The sequence below is a fragment of the Mustela nivalis genome, assembly GCF_964662115.1.
Source record: "Mustela nivalis genome assembly, chromosome: 9".
NCBI lineage: Eukaryota > Metazoa > Chordata > Mammalia > Carnivora > Mustelidae > Mustela > Mustela nivalis.
In genome coordinates, this window is record NC_139028.1 from 31318505 (window position 1) to 31339931 (window position 21427).

Consider the following 21427-nt stretch of genomic DNA (forward strand, 5'->3'; position numbering starts at 1 on the left):
GTCGAGAAACGCCTAACTGGCACTGAAGATCACCCTAACAAGAGCCCGGCTTCTGTCAAGGAGATTTCCAGATGGCAGTCCCCAGCCCCCCACCCCAACACACACACACACATAGCAACTGCCCCTTTCTGTAGCCCTTCATTGTTGACCCAGCATTTGCACACGCATTATGTCATATGCGCCTCACAACTTCACCAGGAGGCAGCAGGGCTGGTATTATTATTATTCCCATTCTGTAGATAATGAAAACAAGGCCCAGAGAAATTACAAGCTTCCTGGGACATCCCCCAGGTCCCAGGACAGAGCGGGGCTCACACCTAGGTCTCTGGGTTCTTTCCTCCCACCACGCTGGTTCTCATATCATCCTCTCGGCATTATTTAGTTCAAGCATCTAACGGTATTTTAAATGTAAACTAATTAAATTATTTGATTCGTGCTCCGAATTTACCCAAGGCAAGTATTCATCTCTTATTTTAACATTATCACATCTTGATTAGAAACTCAAGCTCTGGACTCAGACCCTGGATAAGTCACTTACTTTTGATGCGTTAATTTCCCCATGTATAAGTCACTTACTTATACCCTTATACTTATACTTATACATACATACTTACACACACATACTTATACAGTATACATACATACTTATACATACTTATACATATACTTAGGTGTATGATCCTGGATAAGTCACTTACTTTTGATGCATTAGTTTCCCCATGTATAAAAGTGAGGACCATTTTAGTACCCCGTCAGGGCTGGGACAGTACTCACCAACCCCTTACCATGGTATCTGACATACCAATAAGTGCTCCATGAATTATAGTAATTAGTATTATTATTGCAAAAGAATTAGAATAGTTTTGAGGGTTGACCGTTTGCTGACACTGTGCCAAAGGCTGAGAAGCACCATATCATATGGCATGGTGATACCATCAGTGAGACAGCCAAGCTGCTTAAAATCTTATTAAGGAGATGCACGTGGACCTCTTAAAGAATAAAATGAAATTGCATATCATTGACTAGAAAAATACATGCTACTTCCAAGAAGTTCTCTGAGAATAATGGAGAGATGAAAAATAGTTCAATGCTAACACTGTGTACCCTGCACCACCATCCCCCACTGCCGCCCCACTTTCATGGGACAGAAGAGATGTGAGGCCAGAGAAGACTGGGTCCAGCCAAGACCACACAGGGAGGGAGTGGCAAGTGGCAGAGTTTGAAGTCACTCAGGACCTTAAGAATGGACCAAAATCCTGTGATTCGTGCCTTCCTCTACCCTATTCGGTCACGTCTTCATTTCTTAAGAACCTATCATGTTTGGGACACGAGGCTGAGCCCCAGAAATATGGTGTCCAACCAGTACCTACCATCAAGGGGCTAAGAATCAGAGATACTACAGATAAGGCCAGTAAGTCCTTAAATACTGTATATTGGAGTATGGATGAGTATATAATGCTAAATCTTGCCATTCCCCCTGTATTTACATCCTATTGGGGGTGTCCTTTATGATGGAATTTTAGAGGTTGGAGCAAAAGATGGGAGCCCTCTAGAGATATGCATCATGGCAGTCCTGGGAGTCGATATGGAGACAAGGGGAAGAGAGTCGACCCCTAAGATGCTGGTCAGTGCCACTGGCTCTGTTGTGTACGTGTGGGGACAGCAGTGCCAGGGGCCAGAGGGGTTCAGGCTGGGACTGGGGGTCGGGGCCCAGGTGAGCTTCTCTGGGAGATATGAGCATGGCTTGGAGAAGCACCAAGGCCTCAACATATGACAGGGTTATGGGGGGTGGGAAGCCCTGTGTGGCCTCTTGGTGGCTTACATGAAACTGAGAGACGGAGTCCAGTGGGGTGTCTCCCTGTGGGCCAGGAAGCTCCACGAAGGAACCCAGAGCCCGGAATTTGCTTCAAATTAATGGAGGCTGGGGAGGGATAGTAGGTGGGAGTGGAGCAGGAATGAGATTGACCATGAGTCCATGCTTGTTAAAGCAGGATAAAGGGCCCTCCGGGGTTCTGTAGACATTTCACTCTGCTTTTCTATACCTCCAGAATTTTCCATAATTTCAAAGCTGCCTCAAGAAACTTTGTTTTGATGGGGAAAAGAGCAGAGATGGGTTCAGAATATGTATTCCTAAGGCAATGCATAGTGTGTGAGGGTGACATGGGTTCGAGTTCAGCATTTGGGGGCCGGGGGGGCTTTGGGCAGCATCCTAAGTGGGGTCTCTATAGGAAGGGAGGATGAGCGTGGTGTTTGGTGTGGGCAGGCCCCGTACAGGGTAGCACATGGGGGATGGGTCTGGAACATGTGTACCCATAGGAAAAGGCCTGTAATACTGTGAGGTAATCTCCTGTTATTTTTAGGGAGTAAAGACCTCTCTTATGTAGCAGGTTATATGGTTCCTCAGGCTCTGTCTGTGTCGACTAACATACACTTAAAAATTTGAGGGTATTAAGGCCTCACAGGAGGGCCTGTTAAGAACTTTGTCATTCTGTGTTTTTTCTTTATGATGAAATACCCCTAATCCATTTTTAGCAAAGCCGGGGTGATTGCTGAAATGTGTGTGTGTGTGTGTGTGTGTGTGTGTGTGTGTGTGTGTGTGTGAGAGAGAGAGAGAGAGAGAGAGAGCGAGAGAGAGCGAGCGAGCTGTTTCTGTGGTCCAAAGGCAAGATTTATGATTCTAGAATAGACAGTAGCTCGCTCTCTCCATTTTATTATTTTTTTTAACTGTTTTTCTTTGAAATTCCAGAGTTAATGTTTTGTCTGCTTTCGATCTGACCCTCTTTGGAGAGCTGCATGTTTTTGTGTGTGTATGTATGTGTGTGTGTGTGTGTTCAGCAGAGAGAGATTGAAAGAGCGAGCGAGCGAGCGAGCTGGGAAACAAAGAATGGTTGTCTCCAAACTGTAGCAGGCAGGAAACCCCAATCCCAAGGGAATTTAGCCAGCCAGCCCTGTCCCGGAGTCAGACTCCTGCTCTCTGAATTCAATTTGACAGCTTGTCTGGGACACTTTCTAAGTAACCATTATCCTTCCTTTCTCTTAAGTAAAAGCACTGTTATTTTTTTCCGTGGGTGTGCTCCGTGTACTGTTATCACACATGTGTGGGTTACACACAGCGACTAGGACATGCTTTCTCTAAATTATTGGAAACACTTAACCCGTTTCCTAAGACACGTGTAAATTTGTTCCAGAATAACGAGGCCAACGACTTTCGGCATTGTGTCCTTGCTTTGTGGGAGGAAGGTATAGGGGAATTTTGTTGGGACATTTTTTTTGTCCTTTAGTTGTAGTTAAGGACTGCATTCCCTTATTTGCAGGAGTTTCTCTGTCTCAGGGATAATTCAAATTGTATATGTTTTATTCCTTTGAGGATATATTTTTTAAATGTAGTCAAGCAAAGATATCTTCCCATGATCATTCTCCTCAGTGTCTGTGTTTGTTTGTTTGATTATTTTAAAGAAAGCGACCACCAGACATCTCCCTGCAGGAGAGAGTTCAGAGGTGCATGGTGTCAACCATGAGCCCCCCAGGGTTCCTGGGGCAGACACACATGACTAGGGTGACTGTCTAGAGTTTCACACAGGTGCTTCTCAGTCTTGTCTCCCCCACTTACTCTGATCAGTTGACGACTTTGCCACCACAGCACAGTGGAATTATGAGGCAAAAGTCAGCCTTTACGTGTATGTGTGTGTGTGTGTGTGTGTGTGTGTGTGTGTGTGTGTCTGTGTGTGTGTGTTTAGGTTGTCCAGCTTCCACTAGTCAGGACCCACAGACACAAGTTCCAGAACAATCTAGTCTGCTTCTGGTGCAGGGATGTGACAGCCTTGCCCAGTGGCATACACCCTTTCTCCCCTGTCTCACCCCCAGTGCAGCCTGTGTCCTAGAAAGTCACATTCTGAAATCTTCCCAGAACCCCACACCCGCCATGCTGTATTTGAATATTTAATGAAGAAATGTGCCTCGCCTCTTGAGGCCTGGGTCAGACGACGTCTCCTCAGTATGGTCATCCCCCTATTCCCACAGTGCTTTGCTTGGACCCACTGTTTTCCCAATTTAGCCCTCAAAAGATTCTGTCATAGTAGTCTTTTCTCTTAAAAGACTTGGAACATCTCAGAGGTGGGGACTGCGTCTCCGACAAGGCCACTGGGTCGATGGGTGAGAATTATAGGCAAAGTGCCTCAAATTATTCTCCAAGAGCTTACCATTCAGCTATAAGGTCCGAAAAAATTAGGGACCTGACTGGATGTACTCAGCGTTGTACATGTTTGTACATGTTTGTACATGTTGTACAGCATTGTAGATGTTTCCAGAAGCATGTGAGGTGGTTTCACGGTCGACTTCTTCATTATCGTGCCTTATCGTTTACATGACATTACCCGTTCTTCTGTGTTCCATAATACACTTAAAAGAATAAAGGGAAAAAAGAAGAAATTTAGAAAAGGGAGTTATACTGAGTAACACTCTGTCAATCAATGAGGTTTGCAGTAAACTTAATTTTTTTTAATTTATCTTTTTTAAAATTTAAATTCAGTTAATTAGCACGAAGTGTATTATTAGTTTCGGAGGCAGAGTTCAGTGATTCATCAGTTGCATGTGACACCCAGTGCCCCCGACATCACGTGCCCTCCTTTATACCCATTCCCCAGTTGCCCCCTCCCCCACCCCCTCCCCCACCCCCCTCCCCACCAGCAATCCTCAGTTTGTGTCCAATGGTTAAGAGTCTCTTATGGTTTGTCTCCCTATCTGATTTCATCTTCTTTTATCTTTCCTTCCCTTCCCCTATGCTATTCTGTTTTGAAAACTTAATTTTTATGTCTTTATGTTTATTGAACCTGCTCTGAAGTGCTCCTGGAGAAATCCAGAACCCGCTAGGCACCAGCTTGTCCTGCAACATTAATGATGATGACAATGAATGGATGAGCTCTGCTGCATTATAGACACCTATCCACCATCCACCTACCCACCTATCCACAAGCTAGTTGTGAAGTGTCCCTCACTTTGCAACGGGTAAGCTCATTGCCTCTGTAAGCTTCATGGACCCACGGTGCTCAAGGAGGAGTAAGAAAGAGGGCTGTGAGGATTTTGAAGACGCACGATCCAGCCACCCCAGATCACACGGGAGCCCACAGCCTCCTCCAAGCCTGTGTGCCCATGCTGGGCAAAGGAGCCCACGAGGAAGTCAGAGTTGAGATTTGCATTCTTAGAATGAGTGCCGTCCAATGTTTCTGACCTCTTGTCCCTGGACACCAACCCCACCCTGGAGAGCTGGAGCTTTATTTGAATATTGAAAGGAGAAGAGATGTGCCTTCCTTGCTCGTCATGGTCACCCTTTCTGCCACCAGTGTTAACCTCATCTTGTCCCTCTGCCGGAAGACATTCAGGCCCCTCATCCTGTTCCCGGCTGCTTACATGTTCCCCCAACTTTGGCCTTCCTGCCCTCTTTGGGCGTGTCTTTTGTCTTTATGTCTTTATGTTTATTGAACCTGCTCTGAAGTGCTCCTGGAGAAATCCAGAACCCGCTAGGCACCAGCTTGTCCTGCAACATTAATGATGATGACAATGAATGGATGAGCTCTGCTGCATTTTAATAGGAGAAAAATGGCTTTAAGTAAGCCTAGGAGGTGGGGGGTGGGGGGTGGGGTAAGGCTGTGGGAAAGGTATTTGGAGGCCACTTGACCTAGAGAGTACACTTCCAATCCTTCAGCCAGACACTGATCTAGCCCGCCCAGCAGGGAGGGCCCTCTCATGACAAAGCTGGGTGGAGGGGTGGGGTGCAGCTCTCACAACTGTTAATGCTAGTTTCCCAGTAGCATTTCACATTTACTAAGTGGGCCCTTGAGTTTTGAATTTCCAGTTCATCTCCAGATTCTTGACTATTACTATTTCAGGCCTCTCATGTCTACCAAATTTCCCTTTGACTCAGACATTTCATCCCATTCCAGATAACAGAGCTAAGACTCAAAGTGAAATTGGCCTGGGTTGATGTAACTCCATTTCTATTGCCATGTGGTCTTGGTTTGTAATAGAAGCTAGAAGTGACCTCTTTTGGCTGTTTTGAGTAGTGAGGTCCCAAAGTACTTGGGAAAGAAAATCCTAGGTCCACAAGGGCTCCAGGGGGTCTGTTGGTGTCCACCTCAACACACAATGTTCTAAATGCATTTGTTTTGCAAAATATACTGATAGAGAAATCATACAAGGAGGCTGTTTGAGGGGGTGGTATTTCCAGTATTTCCAAATACTAGAAAGTATTTGAAAGAAGCTTGCTTAGTCTCATATTTATAAACCAGATTCTATCATCTATCTATCTATCTATCTATCTAATCTATTTATCCCTCTATCTGGAGAAAGAGAGAGAAGCTTCTCTCCTTTCAGATAAAGGTGTAGAGGTTTGGTGAAAAACCAAGGCATTGATAGTATCATTTGTTATTTTAATATAAAAACTTTAACCAAAGTTTTGTGGTTCTTTTTATAAATGTTAACAATTTACTCTTTTTAGAGAAGCCCCTATCTAAGAAAATAAAGGACTTATTTCTCATGAGTTATCCTTTTGAAGAACATCAAGTCTTTTTGAGGAAGAAATACTGTAGTTAAAAACACTAACCAGGACTCATGTGGGCTTTTGCTCTCTCATCTCAGGGATCTGTGAGCTCCCACCTGGGAGGATCAAGAAAAAGTTTAAACATGCCTCTTTGATAAAATTCAAATTCTCGTGTAAGCCACAATCTAAAGAAAAAGTGGTAATTAAGTGGGATTATTACTTTGTCTAACAAAATTTAACATACCTTTAAAAAACCAATTCAAGTCCCGCCTTTAAGATATTTCTTCATTACTCGCAAAGACTACAATCTCTTCTCAAAGCCCCAGCACATTCACAAGCTATCTATGAACCTAATGACCTAATTACAAGGTTACCTTGTAGTCTTTAATTGTGAGTTTCATCCCGCGTCCTTTTTTCCCCAGCTCTGTAGATGTTCCGTGAATAATCACTGATGGTTGATGGATTCACTGGGGGAAAAAAATTGTAGTGTTTGACACTTTAATTAAATATTTCCCCAATCCTTCTGCTTCACTAAAAGAAAGAACAAAAAGAAATTGGCTCTGGTGGACACAAGAAAGATTAACTTCCTATTTCCAATGAATTAAACTCGAACAAGGGAGCAGCTATAATTCTATAGGACACTTTGGAGTATATGAAGCATTTTCACATACATGATCTCATTTCTCTTCAGTAGAACCCTGTGGGCATTAAAGGAGTCATTTGGTTTTCCAAACTCTTAAGTTTAGAAGAATCATCCCTTCCCCCACCCAGGTACCTACCTTTTCCAGATAGATTAACTGAGATTCAGACAGATTAAGTCACTTGCCTTAATTCATGCCGCTGGTAACCAGCAGAGATGGGAAGCAAATCAAGTTCTGAACCCCAATCCTGAATTCTTCCTGTTGCAATGAGCTGTTTCCCTGCTTGGAAGAGATTAAAGAGAAATTATGGAATTCCTTCTAATGAAAATCTTTAGGCATCCTCACGAACACCACAAACAACCATATTATGCTTGGTAAGATCTAGGTATCACTCTTCCAAAGAGATGGAAATTATTCTTGGTGTAATCTTGGAAAACCTCTGAGCTTAAAAAGTCTTTGGCCTGCCTATAAAATAATTATCAGCCCTGCCCAATATCCTAGAGGAGTTTAGAGAATGGCAGTTTTTATGCTATGAGTCATACTTTCAATTTCTATTAAAATTCTTATATGGCCACATATGCTTTCTCTCAGGCTCTGGGCCTCCAGGCCTTTGCTAATTTGCATGTCTGGTTTAGATAATGTCTGAGGTCTCTTCCAGTCTGAAAAGAAGCCTCTGATTCTGTTATATAAGTGAGATCGCATTCCACCTACCAAGAATTGGTGGTTCTTTTTCTTTAAAACTGCTGTGTTTTTGTCATGTGGATGCAGGACTCAGGAATGGAAGCATTTCATGCTTACCTACCAGGCCACAAAGATGGAGTATTCCTTCGTGATGACCTGACCTGTCCATTCTTCCCATGCTGACCCCAGAGAATTGCCCTTTCCTGCATTTCTGATGCAGCTCAACAGGCAGATCATAGGGCAGTGTTGGGATTTTAAGTTTCTTGATCTGAATGGTAACCCTAAATCAGTGTGAGGGGAAGACCTCAGGGTTTCCAGTTAGCATGATTCTAAGTCTGCATGAACTGGGGAACCCTTTACTAGACCAGACTCATCAAACCTCTTACTGTCCTCACCCTAAAAAGCCAAAAAGATACTGTCGGGTTTTTTTTCACTTATTTTGTTGTCTTCCAACTTCAAGTAATTCTCACTAAAGAAAGAGTTAATAAAAGGGCATCAACTTTCCAGGAGGACTTTCAGATCAATGTAGGGTGAGCCGGCGGTCATTCCTCTTGAAAAAAATGTGGTGCTAGGGAGAGATCTGTTCTCACACCATTAGACTGGTCAAGTCTGAGCTCCAATTAGATGTTTTTGGTGAGGCCCTCCCCATCCCAGTACTGCCTGCCATGCTTTCAGTGTCTTCTCTTTTCCCATGGTTCTCACCACCTTCTCATATACAATGTGGTTTACTGTTTGTTTTGAATGTAAGTCCCACAGAGCAGGAATGTTCGTCTAGCCATCATTGTGTTCCCAGCGCATAGAGCGGTATCTGGATTGATAGTAGACGTTCAATAAAATGTGGCTGAATGAATGTACCATGGGATCAGAGATATTGATTAAGTCCAATAAGCTACTGTTGGGGAGGGAAAGAATCTTGAGTTGGCGAGGGAAAGAAAGGTGATTAAGACACCGCAGTCCCTCTCTTTCAAAAGATCATCACCAAGCAAGCAAGATATGTGCACAGAGAACTACACAAGAAGAAGAACAGGGCAGGGCAATAAACATCAGACTATCACCAGGGAGCCTTAACCTGCAGACCTTGAAAAGAAGAGGATGCAAAAGCTGATTTGTGGAGCAGACACAGGATCGTACCCCTTGTGGCCAGAACAAGTGAGGACAACCTCACTGTGAAGGTGTTGGGGGTGGCCGTTCAGACTGGGGAGCAGAGGGGGTCGAACACAAGATCACCTCTCCTTTCTCCTCAAGCCCTGTTACTTAGGTGAACTTTCGAGTTTCTTTTCCCTACTTGGAATCCTTTTAAACCTGAGGCGGATTTGACCAAAAAGCCTGCACTTTAGTTGTGTCTGCATGGCCCAATGTGGAGGGAAATTTGGGCAAACACCCAATTAATCTAGTCAGTATGAATTGCTTTTCCACATAAGGCTGACCCCCAAATCCCACTTTGAGGCCTTATCAAAATAAATAGGTCATTTAGACTTCAGTGTCGTTCGGACACAGAGCTCCTGGGAGACACAAAGTGAAGGAAGGGTCCGGGCTCAGTGGGGAGCCTTGCGTGACTGTGGCAAGTTTGTGCCTGGCGAATGGGCCACTCACGCTTCCAAACTTTTCATATTTAAAAACCATCCACTTTTTTCAAGCATTTTTCTCATATGCCTCCCCCCCCCCCTTCGCACATATAATAATCTTAAACAGTACCTCCATTATACTCCACACAGCGGGGCTGGTGCTGAGGCTGAGGGGCTGTTTGGATTCCAGGACAAGATCCTTGAGCAAAGGAAATCTGATCCAGGATGTTTTTTTTTCTGTGAGTTCCAAGTTTAGGGAAAGCCTTCCCTAGATATTTCCCTCCTCCTGAGTCTCAGTGGAAGCCAAGATCCTCTGCTGCTCTTTGGAACATAAGATACTACTGAGGTGAAGGCTGGCCTGCTCCTATAGCATGAGTTGAAATGAGGTGAGGGGACACAGCTCTGAGCATTGGGGCCAGCTAGGTAGGGACTGGGGGAGCTGGCAGTCAGGTGGACGCTGGACTCTTACTCCCCGAGCCCACTCTACTGAAGGCGGCCTGCGGCCACTGCCCCCCAAAGTCTTCCAGGGCCAGGTCTCTCAAACCAGGGCCCAATCAACCCACTTCTCCTGTGGAAAGTGAGCCACACGTGATTCCCATGGGATATCACTGATTCAGGAGCATAGCAGTGGAACCATTTCTTCCCTTTGGTGGCTTCTCTCCCTTTTCAAGGCCCTCCTCGATGAACTCTTTAATCTCAACTTACCAAGAGAAATAGTTGAGAGATGTCAGGACGAGAGAATAAACAACAGGTCTACAGTGTAAATTTGGAAGTTGCTGCTTATCACACGTGGAATTACTCCTCCAGGCTGTCCTCTAAAGCATGTGTTTTCCGCTCTTATAGAGAAGGAGAACCTGAAATTCAACAGAGTAGTGATTTGGCTAAGATCACTCAGCAGAGTAGATGACAGAGCTGGGGTCTGAACCCAGAGCTCCGTGACTCTACCCACCATGACGTAGCTGCTGGAGAAAGCCCAGGGTCTCACACAGAGAAAAGACAGTGCCCCCCAGGTGTGTCCTGCCCCCCCCCACCACCACCAAACGGCTGCTGCTCAGGTGTTAGGTGGCTATGTTTCTGAAGTGGGAGGCCAGGCCGGAAGTTCAAATAGCTGGCTTAGTCACTGGCAGGCATTGTAGAGGAGATGGTGGCAGACAAGAAGCTGGCCCGATGTGGGGGCCAGGAAGGTTCAGGAAGCAGAGCAAGCTTTCATGGGTTGGACAGGTTGCCAGTGTCACAGGCAACACAAAGGGAAGCCCAGAGGAAAGCAGTGTGAGCCAGGTTGTTGGCCAGTAGGACCTTCTCCTCAGAGACTGGGCCTGCCAGAAGACCAGGACCTCAAAGGGAGAAGGGGCTTTGGAGGCTCGTCTGGCCCAAACATCTACTGACAACAAACATGGCCGCTCCCCTACGTTCTTCCCTGTGAGCGACTAGGATATGTAATTACCTCCAGGTGGGCTGGACCCTCTCTTGGGCAGTTCAGGGCTCTGGGTCTCCTGTGGTATCCTCCGCTTCCCAGAGAGGAAGTCTGGATCTGACTGAGCATGAGCAGCCTTGTCCATTCTTCAGCTGAAAGGTCTACATTCAGAAGCTGGGCTTTCCAAGGATAAACATGGTTAGGTGCTGCCAGCTCTTTCAGCAGCAACCAGAAATTCGATGAGAAGGTTCAGGGAAAATTCATCTTTTTTCCATCAAGTAATTGAGAGCATGGCCTGTGTCGTAAGGGATCAAGAGAGAGGCGCTTGTGTGCTGGCCCCCAGTGAGGTCATGACAAAGTAGAGAGCTGCGTGTTCACCGGGACATGAGGCCTTCACACAGCCAACCGTGGGCGTCAGAGCAGAAAGAAGCTTTCTTTCCTGAGTCAGTTGGCCAGATTTCTAGAACCCATTTAAAAGCTTCACACAGAAACTGAGTTAACACTGCATGGATGTCTATGAGAAGGTCATTTCCAGAAAAAGCTTTCTCCTTTCAACAGGAAATTTCAGAAAAAAAAAAAAAAAATCTCCAGGTTCATAGTTCTGTACTGAGAGGCCATTTTGCGTCTGATTCAGCCACGTTGAACATCACATAATGGCGATACTAGATACTATTTGGGCCATTACATATGTGAGGCTGAATTATCTACAATGCCCAGCAGTGCCCAGATTTTCCCGAATGAGCCTCTATTCTCTCTTTGCTCTGGACTGCCGGAAACGATGGACTCCAGCTAGAGCCCTTTGGACGACTTCTCTGAGAAGTAGTCACTGTGAGATGTGTCATCTTAATATTCTATAAATCCAGGGAGGGTCAGCTCACCAAAGTAAAAGACAGCTTGTCAGAGTCAGAGTGATTTTTCTGCCAATAAAGCCATCTGCCACTACATAGAAGATCATCAACTGGTTTTCTGGTCCTTAACGGTCACTTTTTTAAAACTTGTCCTCTCTGCTGCTACCTTAAGCTTGTCTTTTCAGAAGACATTTCTCAGAAAGCAGAAGCATACACCATACTGGGGGACTGTGGGGTGGGGGTGGAGAGATCAGTGCACACTCAGGCGGCTGCGTGGACCGGACTCAGGCCATCAGAGAACTCTCCCTGTGCCGACCAGCAGCAGGGGCTCTGACGTACCCAGGCATCAGGCCCCAGGAGGGCTGGTGTTGGTGCAGAAATGTGAGCTGCTGGGTTAACTCCCAGGTCCAGGCTTTTCCATTTGGGATATAAACATATATCTGTTTGTCTGTCTGGGACGGGAACTGCCACACTGCTAAGTTTTCTCTTAATGTGTGATGTCCACTCCTTGACTTCCCAAGGGGGAAAAGGTTTTAGCCTATGTGCATTGTTGTTCATGGTGTCTCAAGGGCATCCAGAATGAATATGGCTTATATACCTCATCACCTAGTCTTAAAACACCTAGGAGACTTCAGTGGGGAGAAGTCAGGGGAGGGGCCTTGAATTCTGTTCAACTAGTGAAATAGTGAACAATAAGAGGAAGTGGGTATACTTAGCAAGAATAAAATATTGGCCTGTCTGTTCATTCATTCAACAAATAATTATCAAATTATAATTATAATATAATATAATATAATATATTATAATATAATATATTATAATATAATATAATATAATATAATATAATATAATATAATATAAATTATAATAGTGGGGCACTATTCTAGGTGCTTGGTTATACCAGAAAGACTGCTACTCTTGCGGAACTGGCATTCGGGTAGGAGATGCAGACTATAAGAAACAACCGTGAGTTAGTGATTAAATTTGGTGGTAAAGTAGACAAATACAGCATAGCAAGGGAGTCGGGAGCATGGGAGGGGAAATGAACGTGTATTTGGTAGGGCTAGCAAACCCATGTCTCTGGGGATAATCATTTTTTAGGTGCATAATAATGATGTCAATAATAATATTACTTGGCAACATGTACCGAGGCTGAGTCTGTGCTCTCACTGGGCCAGGCATTTACTTGGCTATCTCGTTTTATCCACAAGGCTACCCTGTTTCTTCAGCTCTCTGAGGCTGAGGGCCAGACCTTGGTTCTTGGCCTTGGTCTTCTCCAGCATCATGCTTTGTCTTTGCCATAGGACTTACTCCCAAAACACTGGTCTTCACTGAAATGTTACATGTAGCAGCTGCCCCCATGAGCCCCAGTACCCATCGAGTGTATTTGTTAAACTCCTCAGTAAACAGACCCAGGGTGTTCTTTGTGGACCCAGGTACCTGTGGTGGGATTTTCTGTGTAGGTAGATGGGATTGAAAAAACAGAAAAGAAAGGGATCTTGTGATCCGTGTGGCTTTGAGTTCACACGCTCCTTGGGGACCATTGGCTAGAGACACCAGCTGAAGACATGGCCTTTACTCTTTATTCTTCTGTCAAAGACAGAAGGGAGGACATAGTTTAGACTGATTGCTGGTGGCATCTCTGTTTCTGTCACTTCCCTTTTTTACTTACTAGAGGACTCAGGGGTTGGGTAGGACTTTGAAAGTCTTCTCAGCCAGGCTTTCTCCTGAGGTAAGCTAGTGGGAGAATTGTGTCCCTACAGAAGCCCTCCACAGACCTCAAGGTGTGGCAGGAAAGATGGGACCACCAAACACTTCTCTGATAAGGCATCAACTTCAAACCAGGATGGGGCCCCTTGGAGTTAGAGGAGAATCCAGCGGTCACCCACCCTTGTTGGTTAGAAGGAGTACATCCACTCATTCTGTAACCTTTGTGTGCTAGGTCTGTTCCTGGAGCTGCTGGAAAGGAATAGGAGGAGAAGTTGATCAGCCATGGCCATAGTTTAGTCCTTGGAATGGATAGAATAAAGCTTTCAGACAGGATGAAAGCCTTTGGTAGAATAGCAATCGACCAAAAAACACCAAGTAAACTTGGAGCCAGAGATTTTATCAATGCAGTAAATCATATGTCAAGTCAGAACTGCAGATGACACATACCAGTTCCTGGAACGACTGATTTGTTTTTTTCCTTTGGCATGAACTTGTCACTTTCTTTCCCACTTTCTGTTCTGTTCCTATGAGAATCACCTCCTTCCCTGGGTGCTCCAATCCATCCGACACAACCTCACAAGCTTTGTTCTCCACCACACCCTTGTGCGTGGTCATGCTGATGCCCATGATCTCTCTTGGTGTCCATTCCCTGCACCCAAGGCCACTGTGCTTGCCTAGCTGCCATCACCATGGTCTTGGACATGACCTTGGCCCTCACTTCCACCCCTCTGTCCCCTCCCTTCCCTCTACCTCTGTCATGTGTTCATGACACCCACGGCTGTTCCCCAGATACTTCTGCTTTGTGCCTGCCTTCGTTACTCACTCTCTCCTCCCCAAAGGGATCCCACTCAAGGCTGATGGTCCCAGTGACACTCACCTCTCCCTCCTTAACCTCCAGTGGACCTTGGTACCACACCATTCCTTTAGTACATGGTCCTTATTTTCCCCACAGTCTTGCCAATCTTCTCATATTTAAACACAATTGCAGGGAATATTTTCATATCCCTTCCCATCCAGTCTATGGCCAAGCACGTGGCGCAGTGCAGAAGTCACTCCCAATTATGGTTGACCCTTGAACGACATGGAGGTTAGGGGTAACAACATGGAGGTCAGGGGTGCCAACACTCTGCTCTGTTGAATATCAGTGTCTAACTCTTGACTGTTCAAAACTTAACTATTAATAGTCTACTGTTGACTAGAAGCCTTACCAATAACATACACAGTCATCTAACACATATTTTCTATGGTAGATGTATTAAATGCCATATTCTTACAATAAAGTAAGCTAGAGAAAAGAAAATATTAGTAAGGAAATCATAAGAAAAAGATGTCATAGTACTGTACCATTCACGATCCACGTGTAAGTGGACCCATGCAGTCAAACAGTGTTGTTCCAAGCCCAGCTATAAATTACTGAAGGCCTAAATAGCATTTGCTCCCCACCCCTGCCCCCAAAGAGAAATGAGGAATCTTGCCTTCCATTTTGCTTATACCAGCATCGGACACGCTCTACAGATCCTTACAAGACATCCCAGAAAACGTTCCTGAGAGCCCTCACCTTGCTCTAGGCCCCTAAACAAGCTGGGATTTGTGTTTGTGTTTGTTTTGCCTCATTTTTAAACAAAAGTAGGAATCTATTTGCGGGAGAATTGTGGGGGAGGGAGTGGAAGCCAAAGAAAACAGAGGACTTAAATGCATGGAGCTTTGTGTCTTTTTTGTCCCCTTCTCTGCCCTCCCTTCCCATCCTCATCCTTCTTGCTTTCTGTTTTGCTTTTCATGCCAGTTGCTACAGATGGTAATTTAAAAAGTGAACTGGCTTTTCCAGAGCTGGGAGGAATGTGCGTCCGCACGTGGATTTTTCCACAAGAAAACCATCCGGGCTTTCGGTTCTTCTTAGCCAGAAGCAATGAGAACAAGCAATAGGATGGGCCCGTCCATCTCCGCAGAGCTTATTCTAATTTGTTGGAGAGGCTCCGAAGGGAGGGGGGAGGGGATGGGGAGGGGGGCCTGGGGGGAGGATGGGTCGCCTTTCACCCTGTCAGGCTGCTGTTTGATGAGGTTCGTGCTCCATTTGTTTGGATGGTTTTTATGGTTTCTTTGTTGTTCATGGAAAGACTTTGAAAGTCACAATGCTGAATCCCTCAACTCTTCTGCTATTCCTGCTTCATGTCCCAACAGAACTCACACCATGAGAAGGGAAAAGAGGAAGTTTCCAGCCAGTTAGTTAGGCAATTCCTGAACACGGTTATGGAGGCTTGGAAGTTGTCTCACGGATGTTTTCTCGTTGGATTATTGCCTGTCTTAGCCAGGCCACTGCAACAAAGGACCATAGACTGGGTGGCTTAGAAATGAGAGACATTTATCACACCTTCTCCAGGCCAGAAGTCCAAGATCAGGGTGCCAGCATGGTGGGGCTCTGAGGAGAGCTCTCTTCTGGATCAGAGACCGCTGACTTCTCGCTGTACCCTCGCATGGCAGGAAGAGGGCAGGCTAGCTCGACCACCTCTTCCGATAAGGCCATTGATCACCTTCTAGTGAGCTCCACCTTCATAACCTAATTAGCTCCTTCTAGTGAGCTCCACCTTCATAACCTAATTACCTCCCTAATTACCTAACACCATCACATCACATCTGGGGTGAACATGTGAATTTGGGGGTGGAAAGGGGGGAGGACACACAAACATTCAGTTCACAGCATTACTGCAACTCCATAAGGGGGGAAAATGGTGTAAATTTTTATGTCCATAGTCAAGAATATTGAAGCTCAGGGAAGTTATGATTCATCCAAGGTCCCACAACAAATAGTGGCAAGGGACAGAACTTGAACCAATCCGCTGACTTCAAATTCAAGAATCTTCCTGTTCACTCCAACTTCTGATGAGTGTTAATGTTCCTTTCCACCCGTAGCCCAGGAGGAGAGTACACCTCTGGAACTTAGTCATGCCTAAGACGTCATGGCTGATTAAATCAAACTTCTCTTGATCACTACAAGAGAATCGTATGGCACCTTTCTGAAAAGCTGGAGATGCTGATGTACCTCTACTTGTTGTTTTTCATTAGACCCTTCTTATGACTCAGTAAGGAGAGGCGGATGGGGCAATAACATGAATTCTGGCCTCAACAAAAGTAAGTAAATGACACGCTATCATTTGGAGAAAAAAAAATTTTTTTTCCCTACAAACATGGGTGAAAAACAGGGTCATGAGCTAGAACAGAGCAGGAGTGTGCATTTGTTGTCTTTCCTGTGCAGAGGACATCAAAGTTAACTGCCAGGGTAGGGCCTATCAGTGATACTTGTTCCTTGAAAGGTAACGTGGGATTTTCATTCAGACCTTGCGGGTTTTTTGCATTGCATTTGGTTTTCGCATTTTGAAGCTAGAAGGCTTCTCAAGACTGGATTTTCTGTATGAATGGAAGGTTGCTGGATTTGGATCTAGCCATTTCTGTCATGATAATGGTCGTTCATGACTTTCCTCCTTTGAGTGTTGAAGCTTAATCATACCAACCTCCCTGACCTCGGCTGGGTTGGAGAACGGTCTTAGGAGGCAATGGTGGGGGTCTGACACATGAATTTGTGTTCAAGACTGACCCCAAATCTCCCATTAAGGGAATATAGAAAGAGAATGACTATGCACTCCTAACCAGAATGTATGAAACTTGCTATTTGTAGGGAACAAAATGTTCAGCACATGGGTGATGAAGGGCCTTCTTTCAAGAAGGTTGTGATAACAAATTGATGCTCAAGCAATAACTGGGACCCCTTTCCATACTATGTATTCCTTATTTGTCTACTCTGTACCTGGGACTTGGCACTCTCAGGTCCACAAAGATGAATCAGACATAGACCAATCTGTCAAGCTGGGGAGAGAGGTTACACATGCACACAGCTTTTTTCATCTGGGAAGTATCTAGGAGAGCCTGACCTGGCAGCATTTGAGCTGGTTTTTGAAGGAGAGGCAGGATTTGGCCTTGCAGAGATGGGGAAGACAGAGCCTTCCGTGAGAGGTGGGGGGCCAGGGAACAATGTCACGGTTGACATGTCTGATGCTTAGGGAGGACTCCAGGTTCTTAGAGTTTCAGATGCACAAAGGAAAAGCAGTCTGGAAAGGTAAGGATGGGGCACGAAGGCTGCTGTGAAGGTAGAACTTCATTCTTTAGTCACTGAGGACTCAAAAAGGTATTTGGATGGTGGAGTGAAATGGTTTGGGGAAATGAAACTGTCTATATGTACAATGGACCAGTGGGAGGATAGGGGAATGGTGAGGATACATAAACCATAAACTGTGTGAGAAGCCACCGTAGGTGCAAGATGGAGAAGCTATGATGGGAGCAGAAAAGCTGAATGTGAGAGGTTCCACGAGGGGAACTCACAAAACATGGAAACACGACAAGCAGGTGACATTCCCTCACATGTCCCCATCCCATTGAGAACCTCGAAATGTCCTACTTAAAAATGCAGTTCATAGCAGAAACACCATTAGACCTGCTGTGCTGTATGTTTGTTGTGGTTCCTCATTGTCTCCTTATGAGAATGTAAGTCCTACCAGAACTGCTGGTTCATTGCTGAAACTCTAGCACCAAGAACACTGCCAGTACTAGTAAATTCTGGAAAACTATTTATAAGATTTATAGGATTTATTTATTTATTTATTTTAGAGAGAGAGAGCAAGCGAGTGGGGGAGGAGCAGAAGGAGAGAGAGAATCTTTCAAGCAGACTCCTCACTGAGTGTGGAGCCTGACCCGGGGCTCGATCTCATGACCCTGAGATCATGACCTCAGCTGAAACCCAGAGTTGGATGTTCAGCTGACTGAGCCACCCAGGTGCCCCTCTAGATAAATATTTATTAGATAAAATGAATAAGTGAGTGAGTAGAGAGTGGGTAAATGAGCAAATGAATGAGGAAGCACCTTGTGGAGGGCTTTTAACAAGGCCTTTCTCTTCCCTCATGGAGAGTGGCCCCACTCACCTTATCCCTTTCCCTCCTCAGGTCCCCCACTTGCAGGAGCACAAGCAATGAACAAGAATACTGAACAACGGCCCCAACCAGGTACCTGTCTGGCATGCGTAATCCCTCCTTTGCTCTTTATGCCCCTGTTGATCCCATGTGGTCAGCTGAGGGGGACTGAATCAATACACAGTATTTGTCCTCATTCTTCTCTTTCACAGAGGATCCCTACTTGACTCCCTGTAAGAGCTCTGTGAATAAAAAGTAGCAGACACTAGAAGCGGGTTAAGATTTGTTACATATCAGAGGTAAAAACAAAAGTAAAGATGAAATGTTCCAATGCCTCATTTTGTAAGATAAAGAAACTAAGGCCCAGAGAGGGAAAGTAATTTGACAAAAGCCACACAGCTGGCTTATGAGAAAACTAGAGCTCTAATCCACAGACTCCAGAGCTGCTATCCAAACCTTTTAGGCTCCATAAAACCTTTCTTCTAAAACTACTCCCATCCTTGATGGGTCTACTTAACAAATTAGGCAGGGGAGCTTTTCAAACCATGGAATTGGAAACTCTTGGTATTGGAGTGATACTAGGTCTATCACATCCTTCTGTGACATCTGTCTTATGATTACCTCATCTCTCCTTGAATATTTATAGCAATGAGGAGTTCACTACCTTACTAGGCTCATTTCCACTCTTGGAGCCAATGTCCACCTTGTGTAACTGTTATCCAGCTTTCTGGTTTGCCATCTGGAAGGCCTTCCTCCTGTTCTGTCCTTCCTGTTTCTGAAGACAGCTGTGGTGTCCACTCCCAGGCCTAGCTCTGTCTTCTCTGTGTGACACAGCTGAGATTAAGTTCTGGACAAGCCACTGGCTTTAAGACAGAGAAACACTGTGTTCCATTTCTATCGAAGGCAGAGCAATAGAGAATGGACCTACATGTCATTGAGAAGGTTGAGAAAGAATGTCCTGAGTGAACCACACAAGCCAAACGGGATTTGACACAGTGCATTTAAAGAATTCCCAGCGACAATAAAATTAGACATTACCTGCCAAAAATGTTTCAGTTGTCGTACTGTGTGGATATGTGGACGCAGGAGAATAAACTCAGTAGCCTTGAGGACTTTTCAAGTTAATTCATGGTTGTAAGCAGAAATCCCCAAATCATGCCAATTTTTTAAAAAATTGCAACGGCAATTGCAAAAGTAGTAAACTGCATCAAACATACGACCACCTGGCCAAGTCACGATCCAACTGTGTATCATGACTTCCTGACCTGAAAAAAAGACCGACCCGATGTAAACAACATTGCAAAGATTCTTTTTATAATTAAATAATCATGTAAGTTTTACAGAGACCGAGGTAGAATAGTCATTTTATTGCTAAAATACAAATTCTGGCTACTGCTGCCATTTCCAAGCAAATGAGGCAGGATTTGGTAGTAGAAGGGAGAAGAGATTGTCCCAATGAGTTATTTAGTTTGTAACGTAACTGGGGCTAGAAACCAGGCTTCCTGATTTCCAGGCACATGTTTGTTATGCTGTATCACAAAACCAGAGATGTATACGGAGCTGTAAAGACCAGGAATCATTAGACCTTTCTGTAAACCCATTTCAAAAGGTGTCCTTCACTTCAGTCATGATGAATGAATATTAGCCAGCATCTTTCCAAATGGATTCATGATTCTGTTTTAGCCACTGAAGGTGTTATCTACAAATATTAGACACTGAATATGAAAAAAAAAATGATGCTTCTTGTATTCTATGCTTCTGTAATCATAGGAATGAAAACCATAACTGCTCCAGATCTTTGAGGTTTGCACATAAAAGCAGTATAGTTTTCTGAAACCAGTTTTTTCTGTGGTATTGAAATAAAAGTATAAACCCCAGGGGTATTCTTATTATTAATGCTGTTGGTTTTATATTTTTAATAATAGGGAAGCTTATTTCCTTTTTTGCCTCCTCAGATCCATATCAGATCCTGGGCCCGACCAGCAGTCGCCTAGCCAACCCCGGTGAGTTTACTTTGGCCTGCAAGGTTTTTCTTTCCAGAATGTTCCATAGCTCTGTGAGGTCACAGAGACCACTGTCCAAAATTCAGAGACCTGACTAAGAAGTAACACGTGCTCTTTCCCTTGAAATAGTCAACATCTACTTCTCTGGTGTACAAGTGAGAGTCTGGAGCTTGTTGTTAGGTGGTAGGTATGTCCATTAGCTGAGGCTCCTTCTGGAAAACAAGAGTATGAGCATTGCCTATCTGCATGGAAGTTTAGATCTGTAATAAATAACGCAGGTCGAAATTTTTGTAGGGAAAGATGGGGAGAATGGGAGGGGCAATTCCAGTGAGTTCTCAGTTATGGTCCTCATGGAAGTCACACGTGAATAGATGGTCCAAAGGTGTTTTGTTCTTGACTTTAGAAAGGGTCACAGTTATCTGAAAGCCTTGTGAAAGAGGCGTGTCCCTGAAAAGTTGCAGATAAAGGAAATCTGACAATGTGGTTTAAGGGTTCATTATTAAAAATAGCTCTCAAATGAATTCTAGACCAAGACCACCAAGCGTGTGAGCTAACTGGCCCTTTGCGGTAGTGAACCCCACACCTTCACACCTCAGGGAACTGCTCTTGCCTGTGTCTGCAGGCCCATTCTTCGGTGCCTGGCCATTCCTGTTTTGGGATCTTGGGGCGGGGAGGAGGCACACAGCTCCCTCTCCTCTTATTTTTCTCTCTGCCCAAGTTCTTCTCTGTCAGACTTAGAGCTGAGACCCAAGCACTGGGGCTCTGCTAAGGAACGACCCAGGTGCCTTCAGCCTGACACCTGGGCCACCCCTTCTCCCTGTGGTCTTCTGGCCCCGCTCCCTTTTACACTGACAAGGAACATTTGGGGGGACTTCATGAGTAAGTCAAAACTAGACAGCGATGCAAATCTTTCTAGAAGAGATTCAAAATTCTTGCCCAAAGGGGTGGGAAGCGGCATGCCTCAAATCATCCAGCTACGGGGCTGCCAGAGGCAGTAGATTCTGAACGTGACAGGAAATAACAGGTTTCTTAGGAAGGGTGAGAAGGGAATCGGACGTCTTAGGGAATCGGACTC

At 44.9% G+C, this 21427-nt stretch overlaps 1 protein-coding gene across 5 annotated transcripts in view; it reads left to right on the forward strand.

Annotated features, from left to right (window-relative positions):
• Positions 1-21427, forward strand: part of FLI1 (Fli-1 proto-oncogene, ETS transcription factor) — a 122702-nt gene that overhangs the window by 99208 nt on the left and 2067 nt on the right. For 4 of the 5 annotated variants that reach the window (XM_082683950.1, XM_082683952.1, XM_082683953.1 and 1 more), the window contains 3 exons: positions 16455-16520; positions 18383-18442; positions 20305-20352. In XM_082683950.1, coding sequence (XP_082540076.1) covers positions 16455-16520; positions 18383-18442; positions 20305-20352 — 174 coding nt within the window. The remainder of the gene's footprint in view (positions 1-16454; positions 16521-18382; positions 18443-20304; positions 20353-21427) is intronic. The other variant, XM_082683954.1, reaches the window with a different exon arrangement.